This window comes from Mytilus trossulus, chromosome 5 (genome assembly GCF_036588685.1).
Source record: "Mytilus trossulus isolate FHL-02 chromosome 5, PNRI_Mtr1.1.1.hap1, whole genome shotgun sequence".
NCBI lineage: Eukaryota > Metazoa > Mollusca > Bivalvia > Mytilida > Mytilidae > Mytilus > Mytilus trossulus.
In genome coordinates this window covers 9,128,360-9,141,803 of record NC_086377.1, presented here as the reverse complement: position 1 = coordinate 9,141,803, position 13,444 = coordinate 9,128,360, and the positions used below count along the sequence as shown (strand labels likewise).

Genomic DNA, 13,444 nt, shown 5'->3' with positions numbered 1-13,444 from the left:
TATATCACGTGTGAACGTGGTTGATAGTTTATATTATTTTTACCGATAACCGCTACGAATTTCAGCTGACGGCGACTATAATCTATACCAAAAACGAGAAACACAATCATGTGAACCACACTAACAAACGATAACCACTATACAACAGGCTTATAACAGATGCATACCATGCAGCGGGTTTAAACGTATAAAGAGGCGTCACTCTTCACCCTAACCCGATATTTTTTAATTTTTTTTCCAATAATAATTTGAAAACGGTGTATCGATAAGTAATGAATATTTATATAAATAATGCTATCATACAAAATATTTTTCAACAGTAAATTTACCATATGAAAGCGTCAAAAACATAGTATGTTCTTTAAACAAAATGGTATGATAATGACACATACATTTTGTACATTGAATTGTTTATATTGTACAATTTCATTTGATCATACGAGTAACAAAACCGCTCTGTGTACGAACTTTTAATCCATCCTACCCCACATCAAGAAATCATAATAGGGGCATCTGTCGACCTTGCCTCTCCAATTCTGATATTGGTAAACGAAGTTGACAGAATAATATGAGTAACAACTTACAACCATAACCAATGAGGCACTTGTTTTATCTAAATCACGACCGATATTTCGTGCCGGTCGAGGGACGTTCTTATATCCTGTCCACCAACTCCCAACACGAGTTGTCAATTGTACATTTTTCATGTCTCGAATAGCTCTTTTATAATCTAGGATTTGGTTGTTCTCGTCATAACTCGCCACAGCTATGTTCCTCCCATTTTTCATAAATCTGATGTGTCCTCCACTAACCTCAACCCAAAATTTGTCACCGCCAATTTGGTCCATTGAGACAACAATCCAGGTTCTCCAATAGTATTTCTTTTGTAACATTTCGTAAAGTTTATCGGAAAAATTTCTGTCAATACCAATATTTTTAGAAGAAAAATCGTCAATATCCTTTCCTGAATATTTGTGATAATTTTGTACGCACTGATCGTCAATTTGTTCGAATTTGTTACTCACTTCTTTTATTCTTTGTTCCCACTTCAACTTCATATAATCTGCATTGTGATTATATTGATTAACTAGAAGATAACCTAATTCTACTTTTACAGCTTGCAAAAGAAGTTGCATAACTCCTAGAAGAAACAGCTGCGTCATTTTGCGGTCATATCCGGTATAACGCAAGACGGAAGTACCAAGATCTTCTTGAAAAACACCTTGTCGTTGGACAATCGCTTGATACAATTTATTTCCACTATTCTGATAATCATTATCATAACTCGATATAAATAACTCCTTCCTGTTTTGCACAGCAGGCTCTGGAACGTCATAAATATATTCAAACTCTAGTGAAACTGCCCTTATCCTTTGTTCTAATTGGCCAAAGTTCACCTGTACAACATTCCATTGAATCAATCGTTCGATATCGTTAAATCGATTATCGATATTATCCAAACGTTGGTCGATAATCTTCATCATATTTTTCATGTAAGCCAACTCTTCAGATTCAATGGATTCGGATGGAAAGAACGCCAAAACGAATCCTACGAATGGACCTAATGCACCAAGAAAAGGACCAATATTTTTTGCGATCCGTGATAAAGTCGTTGTAAATTCTTTCTTTCCTAGCAGTTCCGTGATCTCCTTTCCTAATTCAAGGCCAGCACTTACAACTTCTTCGTCATCCTGACACCTGCTGCTATCAGGGGATAAAACCATCAACAATAGTATCACCATAAAGGACCATTTTGATGTCAACCCTGTAATGATAATTAAAAGTTAAAGGATCACTAAAAGGTTTGTTTTATTTATAATAAATCAAGAGTGAACACGCCGAATTGTCTCTACTTCTTTACTAATCATTGGTATGATGTTGATAGTCCTAAATATAACGCTTTATTACAATTTAAACATAAACTTAATATTAACCCAGAAAACAAAAAAAATGACCGCTGAACCATAAAAATGAGGTCAAGGTGAGATGAACCATGCCAGACACAAATGAACAGCTAACAATTCTTCCATACAACAAATATAGTTGACCTATTGCTTCAAGTTTTAAAAAAACCGGACCAAAACACAAAATTTAACACTGAGCAATGCACCATGAAAATGAGGTCAAGGTCAAATTCAATCTGAGCGACTGACATATAAGTCATAAAATATTTTCAAACACCAAATATAGTTGACTTATTGTATATAGTACAAGATAAAAAGACCAAAACTCAAAAACTTAACTTTGACCACTGAAGCATGAAAATAAGGTCAAGGTCAGATGACACACACCAGCAGCTGAGCTAGACATGAACACCTTACAATCATTCCATTCACCAAATATGCAAACCTATTGCATATACTATAATATGAAAAACAGAAAAAAAACACAAAAACTTAACTATAACCACTGAACCATGAAAATGAGGTCAAGGTCAGATGACACCTGCCAGTTGGACATGTACACCTTATAGTCCTTCCGTACACCGAATATACTAGACCTATTGCTTATAGTATCTAAGACATGGGACTTCACCACCAAAACTTAACCTTGTGCACTGATCCATGCAATGAGGTCGAGGTCAAGTGAACACTGTATGACGGACATGAGGACCTTGCAAGGTACGCACATATGAAATATAGTTATCATATTACTTATAATAAGAGAGAATTTCACATTACAAAAACTCTTAACTTTTTTTCAAGTAGTCACTGAACCATGAAAATGAGGTCAAGGACATTGGACATGTGACTGACGGAAACTTGGTAACATGGACATCTATATACAAAGTATACGTATGAAGCATCCAGGTCTTCCACCTTCTAGAATATAAAGCTTTTAAGAAATAAGTTAACGCCGCCGCCGGCCGGAACGCTATCCCTATATCGAGCTTTCTGCAACAAAAGTTGCAGGCTCGACAAAAACCAGTTGATACTCGACTGAAATTCGTCTGGTAATTTGACGGGGAAGCTTTTAGGTAAACAAAAATATATATGAATGTGTGAGTGAAGTCTGTTCACACTGTTATGTTGTTCCTTTATTATTTGATTTGAAATTGTTCGAGTTAAACGTATATTAAATGTTCGTGTTGTTAAAATAATCGCTATGCAAAATATTTAACAGTTTGAAATTTAAGTTGAGATTAGACTCCTACAAAACAGACCAAAATTGATCTTTTATTTCGTGTTTTAAATGTTACAAAAATCAACCAAAGCCTCGTTGGTCCACAGTGCGTTGGTCACGTGTTCATGTATACATGCACTTGCATCATGTCGATTTCTACCCGGTTCAGCTCATTTCACGGTTGATGTATACAGTCCGCCAAAAGTTAAGCACCACCGAAATACAACTGGCAATATTTTTTTAACTATTGCGAAAAAAATATTAATGTTTGGTGTTATGAATTACCTTTCACATACACTAAAAAATTCATTATGACCAAAAAGATTGGACTCCGATAAGGCAGTCAAGCAACCTTTTATCAAAGGTTATCTGTGCGCGTTTACAAATACACTGTTTCTCCAGGTGGTCGTGTTCGGGTTCGTAGATTGGTCCGTCGACTTCATAGATGCAACCGCAAAGCAAGTCGTGGTGTATAGAGACCTGTACTTACAGGCACTATACCGTCAGGTTTCAATGGGATAATGACCATCAATGCTTGAACATAAGAAGCTGACAAAACACTCATTGGTCAGATGGGAGTCAGTTTGTTTTACTGCCAGAAGACGCTATAATACGAATTTTGCGGGGAAAAAATACGGCCTATGACCAAATAATGTTTGCACAAGGACTGCATTCCGTGCTGGTGGCGTTCCAGTACGGGGTTGCTTCTTATACCGTTATAATCTGGGTATGCATATTCTGCATGTTAACATAAACTGACAGACAGACAGAGGTTTGTTTCCTTAAAACATTGTATTCCCTCATTGTGATAAATTGTTGTTAAAAATAAAATCATAGTGAAACTTAAAGTCCGTTTCTGAATTAATTTCTGTGTCATTTGCACTATTTCTATGAACGAAAAACCTACATGCATAGAACCTTCATAAGTGACCAAAATTATACTTGTGGTTTGTTTATGGTTTACATAAGCAAAATTGCGTTATGATTGTTTTCTTTTTTCGAGGAATAATTGATTTTTTAAATTTGAAAAACAATGATGCAATAAAAATAGGTGGTGCTTAACTTTTGTCGGACTGTATATATATGTCATTTGTTCTCTGCTGAAGAGTTTTCTCGTAAATTATCAGTCAACATCTATAATGGTTGTAAAATACATATTTCATACATAATTGTAAATGATGTTTCATTTCTACAATAAGATATATCGCTTTTGCCATTAGCATTTCTCACGAGAACAATACATTATGGTTGTTTTTATTTCTCATTGAATCACAAAGCATGGATCAATACCAGAAATTTCATAAAACATTTGATGTTCGAGTTATTTTTAATTGTGTACATATTATGAAAAAAAATAAATCCATCTTCCAACTCTATATTACATAGGGGACACTCTGTTCCATATCGATCAAGTTCAATTGCTACCATGCTGATACTTGTCAACATTTTCAATTATATTCAATATACCTACTTTTCAAATTTGAGGGTTATTTCCGTTCTGCGGAGGCGGATTAGCGCAACACATTTTTTTTTTAATTTGTTCGTCCAATCTTTGCGTTATAACGCAAACATCTGGATTTAAATTGACATTAAGTTTTTGTATGTATATGTCCGTACATGTACTGCTGTCCTTAAATTGCGGTCGTGATTAAGTTTAGAAAAGAACCATAAAATACAAGGCAAAAACATTATAATAAATATGCATAGTAGCTAGGGGTCAGAAAAGAATATGATGAACTTTTATTTTACAACTCTTCTATAAAAGCATACAAAACAAAACTTTGGTCGACTTGCTTGCTATGTTTGCTTGGATGTTTACAAACAATAGGTAGGCGGAGTTTCAATATATACTGGGATTTAATTAGACATGAATTGAAGTTAGTGTTTATTGTCCAATCAAATTCGAGTATATAGTAAACAAACTACATTTGTACCTTCCTGTTGTTTACAAACATCCAAACAAACATAGCAAGCAAGTTGATCAATGGTTTGCTTTGCATGCTTTTATAGAAGAGCTGTAAAGGCCAACATTTTGAAAATTTTTGATGTAGTAGATAAGAGCAAAAATATGATAAAGATTCTTTGATAAAAAATCATGAAATTTTCATTTCAAAATTTTCATTTCAATCTAGTGAGACTACATTAAGATGCTTGGGTAGCCATTTGAATAGATATAATATAATTTTATTAACAAAACATCTTCATTCTATATAGTTATTATCAAAGAGTAACTTATTTATATCTAACCAACCTTAGTCCTCAAACGAGAGCTTACTTTGGAAGTATATTTATATTCGGCTATAGCTATATTACCAGGGTGGATTTTTTTTTTTATTTTCTTCGGTATAACTTCAATTTACTAAATTTTCTTTGTAATATATAATATATAGCTTATTATTATTGATATCATTTTTGGGGGCCTTTATAGTTTGTTGTAAGGTGTGAACCAGAGCTCCGTGTTGAAGACCGTACTTTGACCAATAATGGTTTACTTTACGAATTGTGATTTAGATAAGTTTTCTCATTGGCACTTGTACAACATTTTAAAACTATTATCCTGCTCATAATTAGTCAATGATACTATGTTCTGAATATTCAAGCAGTTTGCTTTGCAATGAGTACAAAGGTCTTAATTTTTAATTTGTGCGTTCTCCTCAAATAATTACTGCCGCTACCTTTACATCTGAAGGATGTACTTAGGTGAAGTTAGCTGAAAATTAATAAATCAATAATTTAAAATTGATACTCTAACTTGGTAGAGCATTCTTTAAGGATCAAAATAACCTAAAAATGTTGACAGGTCATGGACCTCCTTTTCGAGATATTTGAGATTTAAAATATGTCGGAAAAAGGCTGACTCGGACGTTTACCTTATATTTGCATTGGTATTATTTGTGTCCCAAAACAAAAGAAGGAAAATTAACAATCTTCTAAAATTTTGGTAAATGCCCTAGTCTTATATAAAAAAAAATGGGTGTTATGGGGCAAAATATTTTACCTTGTTTTGTATGGAAAAATACCAAGGAGTCCGAAAATTTGACACGAATTCCAAAACCTCACCTAAGTACATCCTTAAATAAGAAATAAAATAATACAAATGTTTGCGTTACAACGCAAAGGTTCGCGTTATTTCTCAAAGGTTTGCGTTTAACGCAAACATAGGAAGAAATAAAAAAAAAGATATGTGACGCTGATACATTTTGTACTCTTAGAAATTTAGTTGAACTTTAGGAAAGTTTTTATTTAATATCAATTAGTGGAATAATCTTTACAAACCGTTATCCAAATATATTGTAATTTTCATTTAATTTCTTTGTTAAAAGTTGTTTCAGTTTTAGAACATTAGAACTTGTATACAAACTGAATATAGATCTATTATTGGTTACTTAGTGTGCTAGTGACGTAATACAACAAACAAAAAAATCTGGGGTCAGTAAATTATAAGCCATAAAACAACCTTATTTTTTTAATAGAAAATAAAAATCATTGCGTAATGTTAACAGCCATAGCTAAATAGTTTAACCTTATATTATCTACCTCTCTATATCCTGAAAATTGGAATACATCATTTATAATTCCTTTATTTAAAAGTGGGGATCATCTTAATCCTTCTAACTACAGAGGAATTTCTCTGATGAGCTGTCTGAGTAAATCATTTAATATGGTTATAAATTGTAGGTTACTTACTTTATTGGAAAATAATATATGTCACCATCAACTAGGCTTTAAGAAGAATAGTATGACTTCAGATGGTGTCTTTATTGTAAAGACTCTGTTTAATAAATATATAAATTATAAAAAGAAAAAGATTTATGGTTGTTTTGTAGACCTAAAAAAGGCATTCAATTCAGTGTTGAGGTTAGGTCTTTTGTACAAAATAACAAAAAATGAGAAGATTGGTGTACAATTTTACAATTTGATAAAAAAATATGTATAAGAATACTGAAGCTTCAGTGAAATCAAAGGAGAATATATCCGAATATGTCTCTATTGGTAGAGGAGTGAAACAAGGGGATAATTAAAGGCAACAGTAGTATACCGCTGTTCAAAACTCATAAATCCATGGACAAAAAACAAAATCGGGGTAACAAACTACAACCGAGGGAAACGAATTAAATATAAGAGGAGAACAACGACATAACGATATAATAATATGAGTCCAAAATTATTTAATGTTTACATAAATGATCTACTAGAAATATTTGATGAAAGTTGTAAACCAGTGACTCTGCAAAATATGTCAATGAACTGCCTTATGTTTGCAGATGACATTTTGTTATTATCTGAAATTCCTGAAGGTTTACAGAACTATATAAATAAACTAAATTATTATTGTAATAAGTGGCAGCTCACAATAAATACACAAAAAAATAAAATAATGGTCTTTCAACAGAAAAATATTTTATATAATAAATATGATTTTTACTTAAATGGTGACAAACTAGAAAAAGTTTTAAAATATAAATATCTTGAAAATATAATTGAAGCATCTGGAAAATTGACTTCATCAGACACCGAATTGGCTAAGAAAGGTACTAAAGTTTTGTTTTCTATTTTTAAGTATCTTTCTCCTTTAGAAAATGTGTCTATAAAACTATACAAAAAATTGTTCGAATCACTAGTTAAACCTATTCTCATGTATAATTCTGAAATTTGGTATATAGATTGTTATGAAAAAATAATAAGAGCTGAAAGACGAGCACAAATTAAAGAGAAGAGTAAATTTGATATTCTAGCAATGATTGATAGTAGCCAAGTAGAGAAGACACATTTAAAATTTTGCAAATATATACTGGGGCTTAGTAAACAATCTGTCAATATAGCTGCAAGAGTAGAACTAGCTCAGTATCCCATAGATGTCTTTATTAAAGTACAATCGTTGAAGTACTTAGCAGGAATTTCTAGTGATGAAAATAACCCTTCATCATATGATGCTTTCTGTTTATCTAAATGGCTTAGCACTAACGGTATATTTTCATGGTTCTCATATGTAGAAAATATAGCCAATGTAAATAAATTAGACATAAATAAAATACAGGATGTAAACTATAAACAAGAGAAGAGTTCATTCTAAAAAAATATTAAAAAAGAACTAAAAGATAGCTTTGAAAATATTTTCTTTGAAAAATTAAAATTAAGTAATGAAACCAGTAAAATATTCTTGTGCAGTAAAATAAAAACAAAATATGAAATAGACAAATACATTTCTAAAAAAAGTTTTGAAAATAGAAAATTATTATGTAAAATGCGAGTAAGTGACCATTTCTTGGAAATAGAGAGGGGTAGATATAAAAGAATTCAAAGAGAAAATAGAATATGTAAACATTGTAATGTAAATGCGGTTGAAGATGACACCCACTTTTTCTTAAAATGTAAAATTAATAAATCTTTACGTAATCAGCTTGAAAAAGATATAAATAATATATGTCCAGAACACTTTAAATTGTCTGAAACAGATATATTACAATTAATTCTATCTTCATTTGATATTATGCAGCTTAATGTTCCGTTCATTAAAAAGTCATTTGCACTGAGGGGAGTGGACACAACGCCTGCATAAATATTACTGTTTTACCACTTTATATATGATGTTTAATATGTTAATTTTTCCATAGTGTATATTGTATTGTATTGTTTGTATATGCCTTCAACCCCCAGGGGTATAAATGTGCATTTCATAAAAATAAAATTATTGCATCCGACGCCCCATTAGTCCGACGCCCCAATATCTTCACTGAGCCTAAAAACTGTCGACATAGAAAGTTTACTTTTTGAGAGTATGGATTGGGGTTTACAAAACAGAAAATATTCGGAAAAATATAAAGATTAGAGAAAGTGAAACTAGAGGCTCTAACGAGCCTGTGTCGCTCACCTTGGTCTATGTGAATATTAAACAAAGGAAGCAGATGGATTCATGACAAAATTGTGTTTTTGGTGATGGTGATGTGTTTGTACATCTTACTTTACTAAACAGTCTTGCTGCTTACAATTATCTCTATCTATAATGAACTTGGCCCAGTAGTTTCAGTGGAAAATGTTTATATAAAAAATTACAAATTTTATGAAAGTTGTTGAAAATTGACTATAAAGGACAATAACTCCTTAGGGGGTCAATTGACCATTTCGGTCATGTTGACTTATTTGTAAATCTTACTTTTCTGACTGAACATTTTGCTGTTTACAGTTTATCTCTATCTATAATAATATTCAAGATAATAACCAAAAATAGCAAAATTTCCTTAAAATTACCGATTCAGGGGCAGCAACCCAACAACAGGTTGTCTGATTCATCTGAAAATTTCAGGGCAGATAGACAGATAGATCTTGACCTGATAATCAATATACCTCATGTCAGATTTGCTCTAAATGCTTTGGTTTTTGAGTTATAAGCCAAAAACTGCATTTTACCCCTATGTTATATTTTTAGCTGTGGCGGCCATCTTGATTTGATGGCTGGGTCACCGGACACATTTTTTTAAATAAGATATCCCAAAGATGATTGTGGCCAAGTTTGGATTAATTTGGCCCAGTAGTTTCAGAGGAGAAGATTTTTGTAAATGATAACCAAGATTTACGAAAAATGGTTAAAAATTGACAATAAAGGGCAATAACTCCTAAAGGGGTCAACTAACCATTTCGGTCACTTGACTTATTTGTAAATCTTACTTTGCTGAACATTATTGCTGTTTACGTTTTATCTAGCTATCTATAATAATATTCAAGATAATAACCAAAAACAGCAAAATTTCCTTAAAATTACCAATTCAGGGGCAGCAACCCAACTACGGGTTGTCCGATTCAACTGAAAGTTTTAGGGCAGATAGATCTTCACCTGATGAACAATTTCACCTAGTCAGATTTGCTCTCAATGCTTTGGTTTTTGAGTTATAAGCCAGAAACTGCAGTTTACCCCTATGTTCTATTTTTAGCCGTGGCGGCCATCTTGAGTTGATGGCCGGGTCACCGGACACATTTTTTAAACTAAATACCCCAAAGATGATTGTGGCCAAGTTTGAATTAATTTGGCCCAGTAGTGTCAGAGGAGAAGATTTTTGTAAAAGATAACTAAGGTTTACGAAAAATGGTTTAAAATTGACTATAAAGAGCAATAACTCCTAATGGGGTCAACTGACCATTTCGGTCACGTTGACTTATTTGTTAATCTTACTTTGCTGAACATTATTGCTATTTACAGTTTATCTCTATCTATAATAATATTCAAGATAATAACCAAAAACAGCAAAACTCCTTAAAATTACTGATTCAGGGGCAGCAACCCAACAACGGTTTGTCCGATTCATCTGCAAATGTCAGGGCAGATAGATCTTGACCTGATAAACAATTTAACCCCATGTCAGATTTGCTCTAAATGCTTTGGTTTTTGAGTTATAAGCCAAAAACTGCATTTTACCCCTATGTTCTATTTTTAGCCATGGCGGCCATCTTGGTTGGTTGGCCGGGTCACCGGACACATTTTTAAACTAGATACCCCAATGATGATTGTGGCCAAGTTTGGTTCAATTTGGCCCAGTAGTTTCAGAGGAGAAGATTTTGGTAAAAGTTAACAACGACGACGGACGCAAAGTGATTGGAAAAGCTCATTTGGCCCTTCGGGCCAGGTGAGCTAAAAAGAAATAAAGAATAGAGAATAAGCATGATAATAAGAAGCTGATACATGTTTCTGGAATCAGATGTTCATTAGTTGTCATTTGTTTACTTGGTTCGTAAGTGTTTCTTGTTTCTTGTTTTTAAATAGATTAGACCGTTGTTTTACCCGTTTGAATGGTTTTACACTAGTAATTTTTGGGGGCCCTTTAAAGCTAACTGTTGTTCGCTGTGAGCAAAAGCTCCGTGTTGAAGACCATACCTTGACCTATAATGGTTTACTTTTATAAATTGTGACTTGGATGGAGAGTTGTCTCATTTGTACTCGTACCACATCATCCTATATCTATTTAATAGTTATTTTCATTTGTGTTCTATGTTTCATCTTTTAAAAAGTATAAACACACAACTTATCGGCTATCTTTGGAATAGCAGAAGCAAAGATGTGTCATGCAAATAACTCTAGCACCACTTGTATTGACATTGACACTGTCACAGGAATGTACATTTTACCTGTTGTCATTATTTCTACTTATTTACCAACCACATTGCTGATGTAAACTCGTGTCCCAATCCTTACAGAAATCGCATCAAACTTAACTTTATTTTGGTTCACCTCTGTCTTAAGAGTTCAATTCAATCTTCAATAAGTAATAACAGTGTTGAGTAAAGACAAACTAAACTTAAGTATTTCTCTCAAAATAATTGTTAAATTGTTCTCGTCTTGAACATACATGTACTATTTGCCACTGGACATTAAGCAAAATTATAATATTGCAAGTTCCTTATGCATATGTTCTTATTATTCTGAGGACTTTCAGGCGGAATACTTAGTTTTAACTAATGGGATTTTCATCTTGAATTATAGATCATTATTCCTGTTTTTCATTTTGTTCATGTGCTTTGTCTATATGCCTTTTTGTATTGCTTTGTTACATATTTGTTTATTGGTAAATGAGAATAGCGAAAGAAGTGTTGCCTTGCAACTGGCCACATACGGATCCCTCAAAGAGTTGTTGCAAGGATTCTTAGAGTACAAACTTTCCGTTTTGAACTTCACTTGGAGTTCGGAATTCATTATTTGAAATATTGTTCAATTATTTTGTGTATGACTATTGGTGTGTCCGGCACACAAAAACCTAATAAAACAAGTTGTCCTATCACAATTAACAAGAAAAATATCCTATACCGATATAGAAGTATAGCAATTTGAAGCAAAGATAAAGCACAACACCAAACGTGTTCTTTTTATGCTTCTAGTAGTCCGATTTGCAAAGCGCATTTTTTTTTGTTTCTCGACGTTATCAATCAAATATTGTTTTCGTCAAATTCAATACTACAAAAAAAAAGTACCCCCCCCCCCCCCTTTTGAAGTAACATGGTCGTTAAATGATCCTTTGATAATTCTACTTACCCACTAGTATATTGAACATTCTGTTGCCTGTTTGCTACACTACTAATAAATGTTAATACGACCCATCCACGTACCAAACAACCTTAAATATGTGCGAACAAAATCATAATTGATTATAAATAAACAGAGAACTATTTTCCCGCTTTTAAATCTCGTGCAAGATACCTTTAAACTCATTAGTTAGCATAAGTTTAAGGTTCAATTTGAAATAATGGTGATTAATGTTTATTGTTAAACTTAAACAAATTATGCACGTGCATGAACACATGTTTAGTACTAGACAATTCATTTTACAAACTGGCTGACGGTTATCGTCCAAATTCGATTGTCTCGCAATGACCATTAGAGGTGTTACGGAGGACCTAATTGCCAAAATTCGCGTGAAAATTAAGAAATAGACAATTTTGAATAATGGAATCGAACTCTGCGACCCTTCAACCCCTAATTACAGACATACGTTATACATCATTTACACATGACATGGGTAACATCTCTTTGTTCTTTCTGTGTTATAATCTGAATAATGCACAGCTACGATGTGCATTAACTACATGTACCTCAGATATACTGCACAGTTCAAATATAGTTTTACCTTTAGGGGCGTTCCCTGGTTTCCTAGTTTCTGAAAGGGGTGTTACATGTTTCTATCAAATTAAAAAATATTAACGATTGTAACGTAACGCTGTCAAATTCAAGGATGAACAACCTATTAATCTCCCCTCCCCCCCCCCCCCCTTTCCGCCCAAAAAAAACCCAAACAAATCCGCCCTCTGACTTGAAGTTACAAAAAGTGGATTAAATAAATAACTTAATACAAACATAGTAGTTTGAAAATAAAGGAAAAACAGATGATGGATTGATTGTTAGTGTTTTATTAATAACGTCACTTTTAAGCGCCACATTTCGGCTATTTCGTGGCGCCCAGTTTTTATTTGTAAAGGGAGTCGGAGTGCCCGGAGAAAACCACACACCTTTGATAGGAAAACTGGCAGTCCTGATCAATTGATATTGGAGTCGAAAAAACCCACACGGGCGGAGTTAATCCTAAAATCCTCAGTGTTGACTGTAAAGTGATTACAGTAGAAGAACTACTTAGACGTCTTGGCAAACGATGTCTCTGATAAAAAAGAAAGGTGTCTTCTTCCTTTTTTCTTATCTAAACTGGGACATAAAATATTTATTTTATTTTGTGTACACAATATAAATCTTAAATCAGTGTTTTAAATCAGAACAGATAATAACGATTCAAAACAGAACTCATGTATTTAAGAATATTCAAATAAATAAAATCTGATATAAATA

General features: G+C 32.9%; 1 protein-coding gene across 1 annotated transcript; it reads right to left on the bottom strand.

Moving 5' to 3' along the window:
- Positions 1–295: 295 nt before the first annotated feature.
- Positions 296–12,328, bottom strand: LOC134719395 (SE-cephalotoxin-like). The gene is made up of 2 exons (XM_063582398.1): positions 12,143–12,328; positions 296–1,765 (listed from the first exon to the last, which is right to left on the bottom strand). Exons 1-2 carry the CDS (start codon positions 12,159–12,161, stop codon positions 471–473), a joined length of 1,314 nt encoding a protein of 437 aa, XP_063438468.1. The 5' UTR covers positions 12,162–12,328; the 3' UTR covers positions 296–470.
- Positions 12,329–13,444: the final 1,116 nt, after the last annotated feature.